The sequence below is a fragment of the Melanostigma gelatinosum genome (genome assembly GCF_949748355.1).
Source record: "Melanostigma gelatinosum genome assembly, chromosome: 12".
In the NCBI taxonomy this organism is placed as follows: domain Eukaryota; kingdom Metazoa; phylum Chordata; class Actinopteri; order Perciformes; family Zoarcidae; genus Melanostigma; species Melanostigma gelatinosum.
This window is the reverse complement of record NC_136645.1, coordinates 2,522,921-2,542,775: the sequence shown is the minus strand read 5'-3', so window position 1 is coordinate 2,542,775 and position 19,855 is coordinate 2,522,921. Positions and strand designations below refer to the sequence as shown.

The following is a 19,855-nucleotide window of genomic DNA, read 5'->3' as shown; positions in this document are numbered from 1 at the left end:
GCTTGGCTATTATCATTATGCTAATACTCTGATGCTCTTTAAGGAGACTCGCTGATGAGATCTCTGTGCATCAGGGCGCCGCCACGCAGCCCTGGAAATTAATTCAAATTCATGCGTTATCGTGTTTTCCCTCTTTTGCTGAAATAACTTCTCTCTCTCTCTCTCGGTATCTTTGCCCCCTCTGCTCTCCTCCTCTCCTCCTCTCCTCCTCTACTCCTCTCCTCCTCTCCTCCTCTCCTCCTCTCCTCCTCCTCTCCATCCACCTCAGGGCACTGTGACCTTCTCTTGTGCTGAACCCGTGTTTGTTGCCATGACGTTCACCAGCCCCCAAAGCTTCCTCCGGTTGCCGCGGTTGACAGAAGCGTCATCAACGGGCACGTCGGTGGGGCTTCAGTTTCGGACGTGGAACAAGGCGGGGCTGCTGCTGACCTTCGACCTCCCGAAGCAAGAGGGTGCGGTGTGGCTGTACCTGAGCAAAGCCAGGGTCCACCTGCAGATCCACAAGTCTGGCAGGGCGCCGCTGGAGCTCAACGCAGGTCAGTGTGACCCCAAAGCGCCAACTTAAACCTCCGCGTCCTCACCTCAAGGGTCTGCATTTAAGAAATATACAAATCAATGAAGACAAGTAACAATAAATACATCAAAATAATAATGTTTAAATGAAGCAAAGCAATAGAACAACAGAAAGCCCAACAAAAGCAAAAAACGGATTGAAAAGAATGATGAAAGGAATAATAATAATACAAATAAAACCAAACATAATAAAATAAAGTGATTACATCACATAAAACCAGTTTCAAGAAGTAATTTAAAAAAAGATAATTGATTCTGAGCGCCTTATCTCCTCAGGATGTGTGTCACTCACGGTCCAGATAACGTCACATATACAGATGCACCGGAGCAGAAACTGACTTTATTTTGAAAGATGTCATTTGTTTTTGTTTCTGTCAGTGGCTTTGACTCTTGGCGTGACACTGGTTACTTTATATTGTCGTCATAAGACAGAAACACGTTTGCACACATTTCCAGAAACTATGAAACTATGAAATGAAGTCGATCCTGAAGCCTGAAAGCAGAGATATCCATCCGACCGTCTTGCTGTAAACCGCATCGATTGGTAGCTGAGCTTGACCTCTCACCCTGATCAACAAGCCAATGACTTCAAGTCTGATCTTAACCTTCATGAAACTAAAATCAAGACAGTCCATGCCTGCGTCTCTCTACAGTGTACGGTGTGTGTGTCCTCAGGCTCAGCTCTGAATGACGGCCAGTGGCACTCTGTGGAGCTGATCTCCAGACGAGGACATCTGACGGTCTCCGTGGACGGAGGTGAAGGAGCCACAGCTCACGCCAGTCCTCCGTTCCTCATTACCACGCGAGGTCAACTTTTCTTCGGTGGTAAGCAGGGGATAAATAAGAATGCTTTCATTATTGCAGACTTTTGAAATTCATGGTTTCCTCTGTTTGCTTCCTCCCCTTGTGTGCAGGTTGCCCCCCTGAAGGGAGCAGCCAGGAGTGTATGAACCCCTTCAAGGCTTTCCAGGGATGCATGCGCCTGCTGACTGTGCACAACCAGCCGGTGGACCTGATCCCGGTGCAGCAGAGGCTGATGGGAAACTACAGTCACCTCCAGATCGACATGTGTGGCATCATCGACAGGTCAGACCCCCAAAAAAGCACCATTTGTTTGATAATGTTTTCCCAGCGGAGGTCGACCAAAGCAAAGGATATGCTACATGCAAAATTGGTTCTTCACTTTATATATCCAGGAAAGTTTGGTTATTATATGTAATAACGGATTGTGTGTGTTAGAAAGCATCCTCGGAAAAGAGCATCGCTCTCACTCTGTAAGCGCAGTTAATCCCTCTAAAAGCTCTGCGACTGCTTTCCTGTGAAATAGGGTTACACATGGATTATTAGACAGCAGTAGATTGGATACAGAGGGAATTATGACAACAGTCTCCAATCCACTTATTGTTTTGTCTCCACACCACATGAGGCCTGCGGTGTAGCTTCCCCTCTCTCAGCTGAAATGTGGTTTCGCTTTCTTCAAAATGTGATTTATTTGTGAGAAGCAGCTCCAGAGTTGGTTGGCTCGGTGCCTCAGCGTGGGATTGAGTTTGGGAAGATTCTGGGATGTATTGTTCTGTCAGTGGAGGAAGAGCATTGTCAGATTTCAGTCTTCTTCGTTGCCCCGTTTGCTTCTGCGTCGGCTGTTCTGATTGTTGTGATGATCATCATCATTATCACCATCTTGCTCATGTTGATTGCTGTTTGATTTCCCTTGGGGAAAACCAGTTTTAAAGTGCAATGAATAACAGCTAGCACTATATTGTGAAGGGGGATCTCCTGAACTGAGATTAGAAACACCAAATGTCCTCGTGTATTTAGATTAAAAACACTTCAATATCGTACACTGAAAGATGGAACACCACCGTTGGACAGAATCCTTATTATAGACATTTCCGTATCATCAAGTGCCGGACAGACCGCTGCCTCTAATATGCATGTTTTGCAGGAAATGTCAAGCAAAGCTCCCCTGTGTCCGTCTAATGTTGTGTTGTGTTTGAGCAACAACACGTTGCTCTCGGAACATGACGTTGGACCTTTTCCCCGACTCAATAGGGCCAGCTTGTACATGGCCTGCATATTAGCCTCTGAGCAGCCGTTGGTAATTAAATGTCAACTTGAAAAATTGATTTACACTTCTTCCAACTCCTCACCTCCAACCTACGGTGTGCTTTCCTGATAATAAGCGCCGCTCGACTGATCACACTTTCTGCAAGATGCGCGTATGCATATGTGCAGATAAGCCAAGCAACGGACAATGAACAATGGACTGCCGGAATTTAAAATGCACGTATTTAAAAGGACCCACCTGCTTCCGTCCCCGCTGACTTCTTTCGATGAAAAGGAAAGCAAAATAATTGGTGCTGAAAACCAAACTGAACCATCTGACAGGCCTGCTGAGTAAGGCTTTTTTTTCCAGCAGTGAGTTTCCCAAACTGACAGATTAAAAATACATGCTGCTCGCCCGCTCTCTCTCTCTTTCTGTCTCTCTGCAGTCACAATTCGCTGACTTCATTTCTCCTTCCAAATATGTTTACCCAGTCGCCGCTGAGCTCCATTCATCCCAACTTTCCCAACTTTAATTCTCTCTCTCTCTCGCTCTCTCGCTCTCTCTTCCTGTCCTAAGCCGTTTGTTTTTCTGTTGTTGTCACTTCCTTGTTTAGCTCATGGCCCCCAGCTCAGGCCTGACACTGGGCCGACGCTGAGAAGAAAAAAGTCCAAATTAAAAACAGCAGCGCTTGCTCCACAGTCCATTCTAAAAGTTATGAGAAAAAGCAGGACAAAATAACCAGGACTATTTTCCAATCAGATAAATTCATTCTCACAAACACAAAAGCTGCTCTCAAGTCATGTCCACAGAAGAGAAGCACAATATGACACCTTCACCTGAATGTTTACAAAGCTCTGCTCCATTGAGATGCTTCAGGTGACTGACTGCTGCTGTGAACGAGCAGCGTGATGATTGTGTTTGGCCTTGGTGCACATTTGTTTCTTGAGCCCTCACACGCTCGTGCACACACACACACACACACACACGCATGCACGCATGCATGGACACATACAACCAAAACGTTGATTTATTTCTCACATAACTTGCATTCTTCAGTTACGGCACTTCCGTGGTTTATTTGAACCCAAACGACAATCTTTTCCGAAACCTAACCAAGTAGTTTTGTTGCCTGTTGCTGGACTTTCGCAAGAAAACTCACGAAAAATGAGGGATAACTTTTTGCGAGATATCATATTGTATAAAAACAAGGATACGTTGACCACCAGCCTGTGATCAGAACCACGGACAGCGATCAATCTCACGGGCGCAGATTACAGTCGGTGAGAAAACAATTACATTGCTATAGATTTAAATCCCTGATCCTCCATAACAACAAAGAAGAACATGTACTCACCCACAGTTCATCCTACGGGCCGTTCGCTCAGCAAAGTCAAAAAGAATATTACTCCCCAAGGAAGAGTAAAGGAAGGAAGGAAGACAAGAAGATCATTCATGATTAAGTCCTCCTGCCGTTTCCTTGTTAATCCATATATTCATGCAGTCGAACGTACCAACCGCTTAGAAGCAGGTTATATTATCATTAACAAACTCCTGGAAAAGATAAAAAGCAATGAAAGAAAAGTCTGCCTACGTATAGCTTGGTGTTGCTTTTGCCTTTGTGTTGTTTGTCCAAAAACTATTAAAAACACATTAAATAAAAGTCGTAACGTTGCCTTTTATTCCGGTGATGAATGAGGCGGCGCAGCCACAAAGAAGTGTTTAGATATTGAGTTCCGTGCAGAGTAAAGGTATTGAGATTAGGGCAGTGAATGAACAAATGCATTTACTGTTATCTTCTGTGATCTTGGTTCAGTTTCTACATGAAGAGAAAAACCTAAAGTGGATGTTTTTGCTATTTCATCACCAGGACAACCTTACAGCGACCTCCTTACAATAAGAGATGAGGCTGAACGCTTTGGTCTGGATGTCTTAAGTGTCCCTCTGTCTCTCAGGTGCTCTCAGAGTCACTGTGAACATGGAGGCAGCTGCAGTCAATCATGGAGCTCCTTCCACTGTAACTGCTCCGGCACCGGCTACAACGGAGCCACCTGTCACAGCTGTAAGGCCGTGAAGCACACACACACACACACACACACACACACACACACACACACACACACACACTCACACACACACTAACAGTATGCACTCCGTGGGTGTGTACATGTGTACGTTTGCACTTGTTCACATGTTTCCTTGAATGAGACATGAGGGAGGAAGATGAAGAAAGCTAGAAAGGTTTAAAAAAAGATGGACAAATTAGAAAGAACAGGAAGAGAGACTCTTCATTATTAATCTGATTCTATAGAGAAAGGCATTGTTTAGTTCTATGACTGCATTTTTGTATTTACATTTATTTTGTATCTTTTACTTTGAAAAATCAATGCTCAAATAAAGTCCAACTGTTTTATTGTGAAGACTGAAGAGCTCCTTTGACAAGCCGTGAGGTTCTCACAACGAATCATAAAAACATCCCCATTCAGACAAATACATTCACTCCTTTAATTAACAGCTATATCTATTTATTTATGATCAGTATGAATCCTAAAGTATATTATATCATTTTATATATCACATAAAAAAAATGCATCGCTGCTCAGTCTGAACTTCAGCTGTTAAAAAAGTAATATTGATTTTTGATGGTGGAAATAACGACCACTGCTTTATAGAATATGAACTGCATTACGGTTCGCTCCATGTGCTACGTCACTACCTCTGCGTGTCGCTCCTAATCATCTCAACACGTGCCAACCCGAATACAATCATTCCATCCTGAACGTATCCTTGCTTTGCAAAAATGTAAAAAGGCGACTTTCCTTTCCTGGCCACTGGACAAAAAACATGACTGACTGAGATGTTTACGATGATGATGATGGTGTTGATGATGATGATGCCGTGTCTCTTTCTCCTCAGCGATATACGAGCAGTCCTGTGAGGCGTACAAACACAAAGGCAACACGTCGGGCTATTACTACGTTGACGTGGATGGCAGCGGCCCCATCAGACCACAGCTGATGTACTGCAACATGACAGGTAGCTGACACGCACACATCGGAAACACAGCCCGCTGTCCTCTCTCATGCCGCCTCTGTCCCTGTCCTGCTGAGTGACACACAACTGGAGTCATGCTTTTATATTTCCTGCCTTCTGTCTCTCTCTCCGCCAGAGGACAAGACCTGGATGGTGATCCAGCACAACAACACGGATGTGACGAGAGTCCGAGCGTCGCCGGGAAAGGACCAACACTCGGCTCACTTTGAATACGCGTCGGAGGAGGAGCAGCTGGCGGCCGTCGTCAGCCAATCAGACCACTGCGAGCAGGAGCTGACCTACCTCTGCAGGAAGTCCCGCCTCCTCAACACACCGGGTAAAGCTTGTTGATGTTCTGTGACGCCACATTATTTAAAACAGTGAAGTCGCAACGTATCCTCATACAAATGTTCATATGATATCTTACGAAAAAGTTGCTCCTCATCACAACTCAGCTGCTGTTTAAGATGCGGAACCAGCCGTATGGTCCTTCCCACAAAGATGTATACAAGAAATGGATTATATGTTTAAGAAGCCGTACACTGTATATTGTAAAGCAAAACGTCAGTCACACTACCGCGACGTCAAACTGAGTTCGCTTCATTTTTTGTGCAAGGATTGCAGCTGTTGTGCAGTCAACAGGAGTGCCTTGGCTGAAAGATTGGTGGATATTGGACAAAAGAAAACTGGCAAATGAATCATTCATTCACGTGCAATATATACACTCCTGTCCAACATATAGTTCTATTTCATTTTGGTTTTTATTAGTTTTACGGTTTACGTTCCTGATCTTCACTGTTTGATTTCTTATTTACTGTACTTGTGTGTTGTTCACGATCCTCTTTGCTGCTGTAATGCACCGTCACTGCTGTGGGCGGAGTAAAGGACCGTCTCATCTTATCGTGTGTTGCAGACGGCCCTCTGCTCAGCTGGTGGGTGGGAGGTCCAGGTGCAGGAAAGGTGCAGACTTATTGGGGCGGAGCTCCACCCGGCAGCCAGCAGTGTTCCTGTGGCCTGCAGGAGAACTGTGTGGACCCCAAACACTACTGCAACTGTGACGCTGACCGCACCGACTGGTACTGTGCTATGTACTGATATCAACACCAGATTATGCTGCTTTCAAAGAATGCACTGATATTATTCATGAGACTGCTGTATCAAGTGGACGGATGGGTAGACGGATAACGTCTGGTCATGTTTACAACGCTCAGTAGAAGCATCGCCCTGACAGCTCACACCGAGGCAATGTCCAATGAGCAGAAATAGCAGAAAGTTCCACTCTAAGTTTTGTCCTTTTGGAAATAGTGATGATGAATTTCACTTTTTGCTCCCCGATCATCTCCTTTCCTCTTCTCATCTCTCTTCCCTTGCTCGTGTTAACAGTTCATCTGTTCTCCTCTGGTCTTTGGTTTCCTCTTTAAAGTCAGCTTCTTCTTCTTCTTCTTCTTCTTCTTCTATCTTTCTCTTCCTCTTGGTGTCTTCTCCCTACCGTCCAGGGCCAATGACTCAGGCCTGCTGACCCATAAGGAGACCCTCCCTGTCAGATCTCTGGTGCTGGGTGACGTCCAGAGGCCCGGCTCAGAGAGCGCCTACAGGGTCGGGCCTCTCCTTTGTCATGGAGACAGTAAGTCAGGTCCAGATCCCTCAATGTCACCTCGTACATGTCATTTAAATGATGCGTGTCAGTAATACTGGCAAGAATTCGTGGCCTTTGATTGAACTGCAAAACCATGATTGATTGTCGTTTATTTGCAGAAAACGTCTGGAACGCTGCATTCTTTGACAAGGAGACGTCGTACCTCCACTTTCCCACATTCCACGGAGAGCTGAGCGCCGACATCTCCTTCCTGTTTAAAACCACTTCATCCTCCGGCGTCTTCCTGGAAAACCTGGGCATCAAAGACTTCATTCGGATCGAACTGGGCTGTAAGTTAAAAAACCTTTCCGGTTAGAAGTCTAATCCGCACTTGGCTGAGATGTGAGTACATCCTGAGCAGGGAGGATCGTCCCGGGAGTTAAAGTTGCACTGCAGTGAACTCAGCTGGAGGTGACCGACCGCCTCCGACTCCACCTCACAACGTCTCTTCCCTTAAAAAGAAGAAATCACGTTCCAGCGACACCGCCATTTCTTTTTCCTCCTCTGGGAAATGACTGCAGTGACATCGTTCCAGTCCGCTGCAATACATTTCCTTTGTAACCACCGGAGTGTATAGTTCTGTGTATCATTGTACTGGACTCATCGACCTCTAACACTTTATGGTACTTCACATAAACCTGCAGTTGTCTCTGCAGCAGCGGCTCAGATGCCCACCAGTTGTTATTGAAACTAGTTGCTATGACAATTGCTCTTTGGCGTCACATCTCTGCGAGCCGGTGTCTGTGTTTGTTCGCATCGCTTCAGTCAGACGTTACTTTTAAATCACATTTCATCGTCTCCGCTGCACAGATGGTGTAACTGTTACGGCGAGTAAAGGCTTCAGAGAGAACAAGCAGCAGGAGAGGGTTTGAGAAGATGAAAGGTGCTTTTACAGTCCTGCAGTCAATGAGATAGACACAGACTCAGTGTGTACCCAACGAGGCAACGTGCTGCTTTCATTTCTTTCATTCTTTCTCAGTTTATATTTTGCTTTGCAAATGTAGGGACTGGTAAAAACAACAGCCACAACAACAGATTTGAACCCTTAAAGAACAGCTGTCTGCAGGTGGAAGGAGTGAAGAACAGGAAGACTGTTTGCTAAGCAGGGCCTGATGAACACGTCCAGTGAGTCTTGATTGTCTTCCTCTCCTGACTCAGCTTCCACCGAGGTGCTCTTCTCCTTCGACGTGGGTAACGGTCCGCTGGAGGTCCGCGTGACGGCCGGCTCGCCGCTGAACGACGACCGGTGGCACCGCCTTCGAGCCGAGCGCAACGTTAAAGAGGCGTCGCTCCGCCTCGACGAGCTCCCCGCTGCCACGCAGGAGGCTCCTGCTGACGGCCACATCCACCTGCAGCTCAACAGCCAGCTATTTATAGGTGTGTGTGTGTGTGTGTGTAGCTGCTGCACACACTGTGAATGCAAAGAAGACACACAGCATATTTGTATCCGGACATCATTTCCTCCGTTTCAGACTTCTCTGAGAAGTGATGCCTGTCAGTGTCTCAGAGAGTATTCTCTGTTTACTCTGTAACTTCTCTTTCACCCACACAAAACATCTAATTGACCCCAGAGAGGCTGGCGGCCTCCTGAAGTAATCCGGTAGGGACAGAAACTAAAACTTTCTGGAAAACTTTCCATCCTGGTTCACACTGTACAGGGAGTGAATTGCGATGCTGTCTCTGGTTATTGAACCGGCAGATTTAAGCGTGATGAAATAGCCTAGAACAATCAAGGTCAACCCATTCTCACTCTTAACTCGTCAAGTACCGACACTTGGTCAGTGACTTCTGGTTTGACACGGAGAACAAGCGGCAGTCTTCTGGGTGAAAGACCGCATTTTGTTGGACCCGTCCACCGTTACTTCCGCCCGCCCTGTGTGGGTTCTTGCGGCCTTTATACTTCCTGGTTCATGACTACGTGGATCATACAAAATGATTTCCTCGGATATCTACAAATTATAGCGCTTCAATTTTCTTAGGTAAAGCTGAACAACCTGAGTCGTACCTAACGAAGTAGCTGTGTTGCCTTAACCCAACTTCTTTGAAAGATGAGGTTTTTTTATTTTTAGAAAGGCTCTTTGCATGTAACGTGTGGAAACTGACACGCCGTCCCGGACACGTCCAAAGCCGAGTGCCACCCAGAGCGTCCTAGTTCGAAGCTTAAGTCCACTGACTTTGCTCGTCGGGGTGAGAATGTTTTAGCGAGGCACACGGGTTGAGTTCATGGCAGTGATACCTTCACATACACGTACTAGACTGAGAGGAAATCCATACACGTTGATGGAAATAATCCCAAGGACGGTGCAGTGAAAGCGTGCGTTAGTGGTGGTCAGTGTTTGAACCCAGTCCATTAGTGAAGGCGGTCCTTCCCTGACAGCTCGATGATGAAACTCCGGCTCCTGATGTGAACCTCATCAACTCTGCAGTCCTGGAAAGCTGTTTATCTCAGCGTAACAGTCGTCAGGTTGCCAGTTTGGCACTCCGAGACAATTATAATGCAGCGGAGGCTGAACTCTGAGGACAGTGGGAGGTCGCAGTGCGACGTGTTGGCAAACAATAACTTTTGGAGTTTAAATTCCACCCCTAGAAAGAAGAGATGTTCAAGTCGGGGAGACTCAGACAGATTCAACACTTTGAATTTTCACCTGCCAGTTTGTGTTTCACTATGTTTCATCAGCTCATCATTTTAAAATGCAGTAGGAGGGTGTTGACAAATCTTTGTTTCCCGAGGTGCAGATGGTGTTCAGCGGTTCATAATAAAATCAGATATCCGTGTGTGTCGACCTCCCAAATCACGCTTCACTCGCGCTGCATTTCCATGCATCAATAAAGGAAAAATAATAATGACAGGAGAAAGTTTCATGGTTGTTTCTTGCATCATTCAGAAATGAATGGAAGTCAATGGCTGCCTGGGAAGTATGGAAATACGTTAAAAAGCAAGAAAAATGCACGAAGCTTTGAAAAGGTTTGGTCTGCAATGAGCTGCTAACCCACAAGAAGAGTTCACAATGATGTTACCCAGAGTTCAAGATGTTTTTCATCTACTCCTTAAATAACTTCTGGGGGAAACATGAAGGAACGGGGCCGTAAATTGTCAGTTAGATATATTTACTTAAAAATATTGGTTTTGGTGCTTGAAGCTAAAATAGTAGATAAACGATGTATTTCTTCAAGTCACTGATTAACTCAATCGTTCTCTGGTTCCAGCTTCTCAAATGTGAGGATTTACCGCATTTTTCTGTATTTTATATCATTGTGTCTTTTGGACAGTTGGTTGGACAAAACAAGCTCCAATAAAAATCAAAAAAATAAACATAAAACGCTGAAGTAGATGCTCTGTGTGTGTGTGTGTGTGTGTGTGTGTGTGTGTGTGTTCAGGCGGCACGGCTTCCAGGCAGAAGGGCTTTCGGGGTTGCATTCGCTCTCTGCAGCTGAATGGCGTCACCCTGGACCTGGAGGAGAGGGCCAGGATCACGCCCGGGGTTCGGGCGGGATGTCCGGGCCACTGCAGCAGCTATGGCTCACTCTGCCGGAACCAGGGTCGCTGCTTGGAGAGGCCCAACAGCTTTTCCTGCGACTGTGGCTCGTCTGCTTACACCGGAGCCTTCTGTGACAGAGGTGTGTCGCAGGAGTATCACCCAGCAGTGTGTTTTACTTAACATCCAAAATAGGGGAAACTATTTTCCCATTAAAGAATTGAAGGCAGAAGTCCTCTTGGTAACCCTGTCTGCCAACATCATACATGTATCCACTTGGTTCCACCTTTTCCAGTGCTTGAGCATCATTTCACCAGCAGAAAGTTGCCCGACGCGTTTGATCTCTTTACCAACGTTGGGGTCTTTGAGGCGTGTTTGGCTTTTGGTCAGCAAGCTGAGGCCCAAAAGCTGTCGTCGTCGTCCAACATGGCCGCATGAATGCGTTACAGTTAAATCTGTCTTTGTATAAAAAAAGAAACAAACACACACGGGAACAATTATTCACACACATCTTCTGTATCAACAGGAGCCCTACAGATATCCAGTTAACGCGACACCAGTGAAGTCAACGCATCACATTTTATTATCATTATCATACACAGCTGCTAACCATCTTGATCCTGTGGGAAACATAATATGCAGTTTATCTTGAGGCCAACAATGAAGTCTGCGGTTGGTTGATAATTAGTCTTGTTTTGACCTTTTTCTTCTTCTTTCTCAGTCGTATTACACAATATAAGTCTGTGTCAGCACTTCAAATGTGTTCCTGTGCTGATGGCGAACACTGAGGTTCATATACTGCGATAGAATTCTCTCAGCATTTAACAGTTTGTTTGACATCACCGTATATTTAGTGCAGGAAGTCACTCATGATTTGGCTTTTTTTAAATAGTGTGATACTAAAGTGTAAGAGCTGTGTGCAGATTGTTGTCTCAACATGTCACATTGTTCCCTTCAAGTTCTTATGAGACCACACACCTGCACTTCTTGTACTTAAGTCATCACTGGAGCATTGAGTCATCACGTCAGCGCAGTAACACAGCCTCACATTTATGCAATAATTAACAACCCAGCTGTGTTCTGTCGGGGCGCTATCTGCGATGGATATCACAGCTCTGACACACGACGGTGGTATAATTAGCAGCCACATCTTGCATTGTTCTTTTCACCTGCCAGCTCAATTAATTCGGGGTTGTCAGTGCTGCATACAGTGTATGAATCACCACTACTGTCCCCCTGCAGGATTAGTTCTTAACGAAGAAATACTGATGTTTAAATGTGAATCATAGGAAACCAAACTTTTAACAGCCATAATTACAAAAAAAGATCATCCCACAAAGCAAGTGAGACAAATGCTTTGTCTGACATTATCTCCTCACTCCGCCCCCCTGCAGAGGTTTCAGCCAGCTTCCAGTCGGGAACATCCGTCAGCTTCACCTTCAAAGAGCCGGCGCTGAACGAGCTGAACAGGAGCCGCAGCAGCTCCCGGTCCTCCTCCGTCCAGAACCTGAGAGCGGAGAACGTGTCCCTGAGCTTCAGGACCAGCCAGAGTCCCGCTCTGCTCCTCTACGTGGGCTCCTACCACACAGAGTACCTGGCTCTGCTGCTCAACAAGCATGGTGAGACCCTCCTACCTGTATCTTCAACAAGGAACACGTCTCTCTTGACGCTGATCAGGAGGGTTAATCTCCGTCTCTTACGTAAAAAATAGTTTTCACGCACTTTAACGCTGTTGGATCGGTACTCTGTATTTGTCGATACACTAGTTCGGGAATCGGATTCGATATTTGGAAGGAAAAAATGGCATCGGAACAACTTTTACTGCAAACTGAATCGTTGCATGTAATCTATATATTAAATATGTGGGTAGCACTTTATAACAACTACATACTATGAAGCATTAGTTAAGTATGAGTGAACACTTAATTCATCATTTATAAAGCATTGTTCCTACATTAATAATTCATTAGTATGCAGTTCATAACAACAGTTATAAATGTTTTATTCTTGATTAATAAGCCCGTCTATTATGTGCTTCATTATTGTGTTTTCATACTTTATAAATGATGGATTCCCCATTTGTAAATGAAGTATTAAGTATTTTACAAAACAATTATTAAGGAGTTGTAGATGATGAATAAGATCATTTATAAAGTGTTAGTAAATGATTAATAACTTATTTAGATGTACATTATTCATGCATTTAAATATATAATGGTTAGGGACTATGTTAATATATGCTTTATAAATGCATATTAATACTGCAATTCATGATTAATTCATGATTTATTAAGGTAGTTACTACTCGTTAGTAAAGTGTTTTATGTGACCTCATCTAAAGTGAGGACTATTTATGCCTTATAAAGCATTCATAAATGACATTGAAAGGCCAGCAGTGCCTCAAAACACTGTTTTTGAACAGAACAGGCAAATAGAGAACACAAAGTGATTATGTGAAGCCTCTTTGCTGTCGGATAATGAGATCAGAGTCGAGACTGTGTGGATCATCCAGACCTCCCTCCGCTTCTCCTAAAGCAAACTTCCTGTCAGGCTTCTCCACATCCTTTCTGTTCTGTTGCTTCCTTCCTTCTTTCTGCCGGTCCTTTGATTTTGGAAAGAAAGACGGCCGATAAAGGTTTCCTTTGATAATGAAACGCTTTGTGGCATTTTTAAAGATCTACATCTTCAGTGCCACAGTGAACATCATTGGCTTTCTATGGGATTTGTTTATAATGGAAAGCATTGGCTGCCTTATCTTTTAGATCATTCTGGCAGTTTTCATCCATCTGGATGTGGAGGAGACATAAAAGTTACGATAACTGTCCCTCGTATTCTTTCGTTAGAGTTACATTATTGTTGTGTTGTGACGCAGCTGTGAGCTTTTTGTGAAATTCTACTTGTTGGTGTCTTCGTCTGACATCAGTGATTACAGAGCTGAAAGCAAAGAATTCACATTTATTGAAAATGGAGCCCAGAAGGCAAACAAACACCAACATGAATGTACATCATGAAACGCATTATGGTAACTGGATTGTTTTCTTGTATTAAAACGGAGGTTTCAGCAGCTTATTCAAATGTCAGGCTTCTCATTCAGTTTTGTGCTTTAACGCTCATTTCTATGCATAGAATCCAAATGATCAATTTATTCTTGTGCTTGACGTTGTGAGTACCAGGCATACCGACAAACTCCAAGGGGCGGACAGGTAGAATCACAGACAGACCCATTCCTAAAGTACAGATACTCAAACGCGACTGTCGGCCATGTAATATAGATTGTAAGCTATCGTTCTGGTAGCCATTTATTTCACAGTAAATTCGGCCATTGATGCCTCTATTTCATCTTGTTTCTCTTGTTGGGCATCACAGAGCACATGTGGCTCAGTACCAGAGTTGTTAAGATACCATTCATTTTAATTGGCAGGTATATCTTCCGTGCAACAATTAATACAAACTTGTAATCTATGAATTGCATTGAAGTTGTATTTTGCCCAATGTTGTGATTTGCAAATCTTTATTTGACCGTCAAGTAAAGCAGCTGAGTCGGCAGGAAAAGATGTTGCCATTGAAAGTCAACGTTTCTCTGTGTTTTTGATTTTACATCCGGTCAGAGCATATTGAGCAGCCGATATCGAAACAAACGCAGCTCTGTAGTCACCTTGTGTGACTTGTTAATCGTGGTCCTTGTGGTGTGAACACACTGTATACGGCTGCCTCTAATAAGTGAGGTAAAACGGCACGAGAGAAGTGTTAAACGTGATTAGCAGGGCTGAAAAATATGAATAATGCATGATTCAAAAACCTCTGCTGCTTACGTAGAAACTCTTCTTTCCTGGTCTTATCTTCCAAACAGCCTGCAGACATTACATGGTATTCATGTGATTGCAATGAAATTACCCATTTTGAATGACAGGAACGTTATCTAAATTAACTTGAGTCTGTATATCATCGTTGGCAGTATTGAGGACTCATTTTCTTAATGTCTAATTATTTTGGGGTTCATTGTTCAGCTGCTGTGACCCTCGAACATCCAGCCTTCCCTTGAGACATGTTGTTCATTGGGAGGTTGTGTCTCTTTCGGCTTCCTGTGTTTGGTTTGTTGACTTGTGTGTGCAGACATGCTGGAGGTGAGATACAGACTGGACAGCAGCAAAGAAGCTGAGATCCTGAGGAGCACAGTGAGAAACCTCGCTGACGGACAGCTTCATGCTGTCATCATCAGCAGACTGGCAGACGCCGTCTCTGTGCAGGTAACGCACACAATAATATTCCCTTCAGTCGGCTCTGAACCCTGAGTCACCCCGGTGTTCCCAGCAGCCTCTCTGTCAGTCGACTTCAGCAGCAAGAAGACAGCAGGGAAACAACTGCAGATAATAAACCCTGAGCTGCAGTAAAACAGTGGACTTTCCTTTAAAACAAGACTTGCTCTTCAAGCTTTGGGCACTAGATCCCCCTGTTGTTTACATTATGCTGACATTCGGGCACCTGATTCAGAGACATAATCTTTGCTTCATGATGATGTTGCACTTCATATGTTGATGATACACCGCTGTACCTTCGGCTGTGTTTCCACGAACAAACACCACCCACTCGCTCTCTCTTAACCCTTTAGACACCAGCTGTTGGTCATTAGATGTCGAGGGGCATTGACCAACAGCTGGTGTAGCTGTTGGTCAATGCCCCTCGACATCTAATACCAACGTATGGAGGCACCCTTCAGCGTCTGTATGCAATGCATCGCAGGTCAAATGCACGATGTAGTTCATTCCTATGAAAAAGAATGCTCCATAATTCAGAGTTATCCCACAAAGTAATTTGGTATGTTATCCACGTAATCATGAATCATGAACGAGGAATACTTGACTGCAAAAGCCCACACAGGGCAGGCAGAAGGGGCGGTGGATGGTCCAACAGAAAACGATCCTTCACCCACATCACAGCTGTTCGTTCCTCGTGTGAAACGAGAAGTCAACGTTGATTTATTTGTCACGTAACATGCGCACTTCAGTTATGTCCCTTCCGTAGTTCTTTACTCAGTTGTTTCCTGTGAAGACGGAACTTTATTTTGAAAAGACTGTATGCGTGTAACGAGTGTCAACTGACACTTTTGTTGGCTTTTATAGAAAGACACAAACAAGAAGAACAAAGAGGATTTTCATCCAGACCACTGTTTGTGTCCTGTTCAAAACTAAATGTAAACTTGATATTTTGTGACGTCAGCTTGTGTGAGTTGACAATCACGTGACTTATTTGTCAATTTAAAGTAAACTACTATCATTTTGCTTTGTTTGTTTGTCAGGCTCGCATAAACTGGTTCTAAGTTGTGCAATCATGCCAAAACATGTGAAGTTCTTTGCAAATAACCAATATTTCAATGCAGTTGAATTCTTTGAAGAATCTACATACCAGCAATGTTGAGTTTGAAAACGTATTTTCTTACAGATTGACCAGAACACCAAAGAGGACTTCAACCTGACGTCTGATGTGGAGTTCAATGCCATCCGGTCGCTGGTTCTCGGCACGGTGCACGGTAAGAGAGACGGCTACAGAAACCCAGGCGAGGCCTTTCAGGCTGAAGAGCACTCAGACAGACTCATTTCAGAAAGGTTTCGCCTCATCAGACAACAAGGTAATGGGAACTTTCATCATGATGGTTTGATCCCCAGCACAGCTGTAAGACGGCTGTCTAGACCGTGAAATAGGTAAAGAATAAACATCTAAATGCCGGGAACTCTCAGCACTAAGATGGGACACGATCAGTTTAATACGTGGTAGGTTCACCTGTAAAACACTGTCACTGAACAAAATATATAAATATGATGCGCATTCCTTACCTCATTATGAAGATCGTTGACTTTTCCTGTATAAGACAAGGGTGGAGCGGAAAGAAAGGTCATCATTTATACAACCAGACACTCGGAAACAAGTGCAATAATACATTTAGTGTGATCCAAAACACATCAATTATCAAATCATAATTTCCTTCATAAAGGAAACACTATTAAAATGACTGTAAACGGTGAGGTACTGCTAACAAGCTGGAACTGTTGGCAACATCATCTGGTAACTCAAAGCAATTTAATTACACAATTTAATTACCTACTTTGTCGATATAAAAGTGACAATATGTATCATTTGAAAATGTTTCAGCGTTGGCGCCGCACCTGATTCCATTCCTAAAAGGCCGACTGTGATCAGCAGAAGGAGAACGCTAACGCGACGCTTGATGATTGACGAGTGCGGCGGGTTATTTACTGACGTGCTCAGGCTGATCCCATCCAGCAAAACCCAACTGAATATTTTAATCTTTTCTTAAAACTAAAACAAGCAGTTTTGTGGCCTAAACCGAACTAAGTTGTTTCCACTTAATTTTGAAAAGACTGTTTTCATGTAACGAGTCTAAATTGACACATGTTGTTGGCTTTAGGTTTGAAAACGCACGACAAATGAGGAGTCACACTTTGGTAGGATATCATATGAGGATACGTTGACGTAAAAAACCTTAGATTTTCATCACCTTGTGTTAACCACAGACTTCAGGCATCTAACCAAAACTCAATTAAAAAAACACTCCGACTTAGAGACGAGGGAAGCGGAAGTGCAAAGAAATGCTGACTCATTTCCTGTTTCTTCCGACTCGCTTCATAAATAAAATAGACTCGACTCCACATATTGCGTTGCTCCCGGTTCAGAGTCGGACACCAGAGAGAATGCAGGTTTTGGTCACTTTAGGTTTGGCTTCACTTTTCAGACCCGGAGGTTTCCGCCTGGTATTTGGTTCTAAAACAAAGTATTGGACAATCTGAAACTTGGATGTGATGATGGCGATAGATAAAAAATATATGCGGGTTTAAAGTTATTCAAATTCATCCTCTGGGATCATGATTATTGGTACCAAATGTCATAGCAATCCATCCAAAAGAAATCCTGTCGAGACCGCGTGCCTCTTGTCACAAGCAGGAAAACAAATGTGCCACGGAGCAGCTTATGCAGGATTCATGCATCATAAATGTAGAGAACGCTTTCTTTATTGCCACAATGCATTGCCACAACATTGCTCTGTTTATGACACACTTATGCCTCTTGTCGTGAACACACAACAGTTTGAAGGCCAGTGCTCACTTTGCACAGCTTGCACTGTATCTTTCAATGCTGCTAATGACTCGTTCACGTCATACATATCCATGCACATCCATCTTCTTTGGATGAGTAACATTGCTGTATTAGCGGTACAATGTAGAGTGCTTTCGCTCGTTCATATTCAGGAGCTTTATCGCCGTGTTAAACAATGAACATTGTGCCTCTGATTCACTCACAGAGACAGAAACATCCACAGGGTGCTCTGATAGAATGTCTGCAGGAGGAAAAAGCAACTGCCGATGCTCTGGATGAAATAAAATCCGACTAAACCAGGGAGTCGGCACACCAAGAAACAGGTTGTTAATAAGATGAGAGGCTGTGGGACCCTCACCCAGGTGTAGCACTGCCACTGCAAACCCGCTGCAAAAAGTATGTCTTTGATTCAGCCGTTGATAGCCAGTACGCGTTGGGGTTTTTAGGCTAAATCAATCAGGTGCAAGTGTTTCACAGGATGCATGACGTATCCATGCATCTTTCCCTTCAGGCTCTGGTGAGTTGGATCCGGAGCTGTCTCTGCTCGCCTCCCTGGGTTTCACAGGCTGTCTGTCTGGCGTCCTCTTTAACTCCGTCAGCCCTCTGAAAGCGGCTCTGCTCCACCCGGACAGCAGCCCCGTCTTGGTTACCGGCCCGCTGGTCCAGTCCATTTGTGGCTCCACTTCAGCCAATCCCTACGCAGCAGAAACCACACACCACCTATCGGGTAGGAGGACACGTTTGCTTGTATTTCTGTTTTAGCATTTTCACAACCTTCGGCTTGTGTCTCATATCTTTAAAAAGAAATGCAGAGGTGATTTCATGAACACTTTAATGTTATAAAGGCTCAGACGTCTTAAATATAACTTCTGTAGTTATTTTAAGCCAAACGACGATCTTGTCCTAAACCTAACGAAGTAGTTCTGTTGCCGAAACCTGATTGAGTTGTTTCCTGTGAAGATGGAAGTTTATTTTTAAAAGACTGTACGCATGTAAGTCTTTTATAGGAAAACGCACAAAACATGGGTAACATTTCATAAGATGTCAGACGACCCGTTGTGTGAGGAAACGTTGATCAAGTTGATATTTCTTCTCAACAATTCACGACTCTCTAAGTGTCGGCGTATTCAAGTACAGCGCCCACTTCCTCACGGGACTCATGTTAATACATATTATTGAGGTTATCGTAGGTTATCTGTGTGGGTGCTACCTCTCCAACTTCACAATGGGACCTTTGGGTGTCTAATAACGTAATGACACCGAGTTAATGATCACAACACGAGGCAATTAATTCACTTTGCTTTGCCATATCTTCCCCCTGTGGTCACGATACAGAGAGCCTAGTGGAGGTGTCTGTGAGTCCTGTTGAGCATCTCTCTGCTGTACTTTTCATTTGTATGTTTCACTAATGACCTCGTTGCTCCTTTCTTCTCATCTGCTCACCTTCTTCTTCTTCCTCGTCATCACTCTTTTATTCCCCCTGCATTTGTCCTCTCTGTTCTTTCCTTTCTGCCTTCACGTCTGCATCTCCGTCCCTCCGGCCTCTTTTCTTCTGTGTCTCCGTGCTGCAGGCCGGTCTGGATCAGTGGGAGGAGGTCAGCCTGTGGTGAATGCCATCAGGAGTGACTCGGCTCTAATTGGAGGTACTGTAGCGGCGATGTTTCTCACTGTAACACCGACCGTATCCTCAATCATGAGACAGGGACAGTCTGCCAGGCAAGCAGAGATGAAATGATGCTGCCACGCTCTTAGATAGATCTCAAAGGTGTCTTGAGCACCTGCTGTTTGGCCTCATAAAGGAGAGGAAGTGTCTTTTTAAGGGTGTTATTGTGAGGAACTTTTAACTGGTGAACGTGTCTCAGTTTAATCCTGATCCTCTATGAACCAGTCTCAGTGTAGTCCTGATCCTCTATGAACCAGTCTCAGTGCAGTCCTGATCCTCTATATGAACCAGTCTCAGATTTTCTTGCTCTCGTTCTTTAT

At 44.3% G+C, this 19,855-nt stretch overlaps 1 protein-coding gene across 1 annotated transcript in view; it reads left to right on the top strand.

The window, feature by feature from the left end:
- LOC306785888 (contactin-associated protein-like 4) overlaps positions 1-19,855 on the top strand; it is a gene marked incomplete at both ends in the record, with an annotated part of 49,533 nt that overhangs the window by 29,008 nt on the left and 670 nt on the right. Inside the window, 16 exons of the mRNA XM_079280452.1 lie at positions 269-542; positions 1,255-1,398; positions 1,488-1,659; positions 4,573-4,679; positions 5,534-5,653; positions 5,787-5,987; positions 6,564-6,726; positions 7,147-7,274; positions 7,406-7,576; positions 8,445-8,663; positions 10,665-10,904; positions 12,157-12,381; positions 14,876-15,009; positions 16,202-16,289; positions 18,384-18,599; positions 19,444-19,515. Coding sequence (XP_079136578.1) covers positions 269-542; positions 1,255-1,398; positions 1,488-1,659; positions 4,573-4,679; positions 5,534-5,653; positions 5,787-5,987; positions 6,564-6,726; positions 7,147-7,274; positions 7,406-7,576; positions 8,445-8,663; positions 10,665-10,904; positions 12,157-12,381; positions 14,876-15,009; positions 16,202-16,289; positions 18,384-18,599; positions 19,444-19,515 — 2,674 coding nt within the window. The remainder of the gene's footprint in view (positions 1-268; positions 543-1,254; positions 1,399-1,487; positions 1,660-4,572; positions 4,680-5,533; positions 5,654-5,786; positions 5,988-6,563; positions 6,727-7,146; positions 7,275-7,405; positions 7,577-8,444; positions 8,664-10,664; positions 10,905-12,156; positions 12,382-14,875; positions 15,010-16,201; positions 16,290-18,383; positions 18,600-19,443; positions 19,516-19,855) is intronic.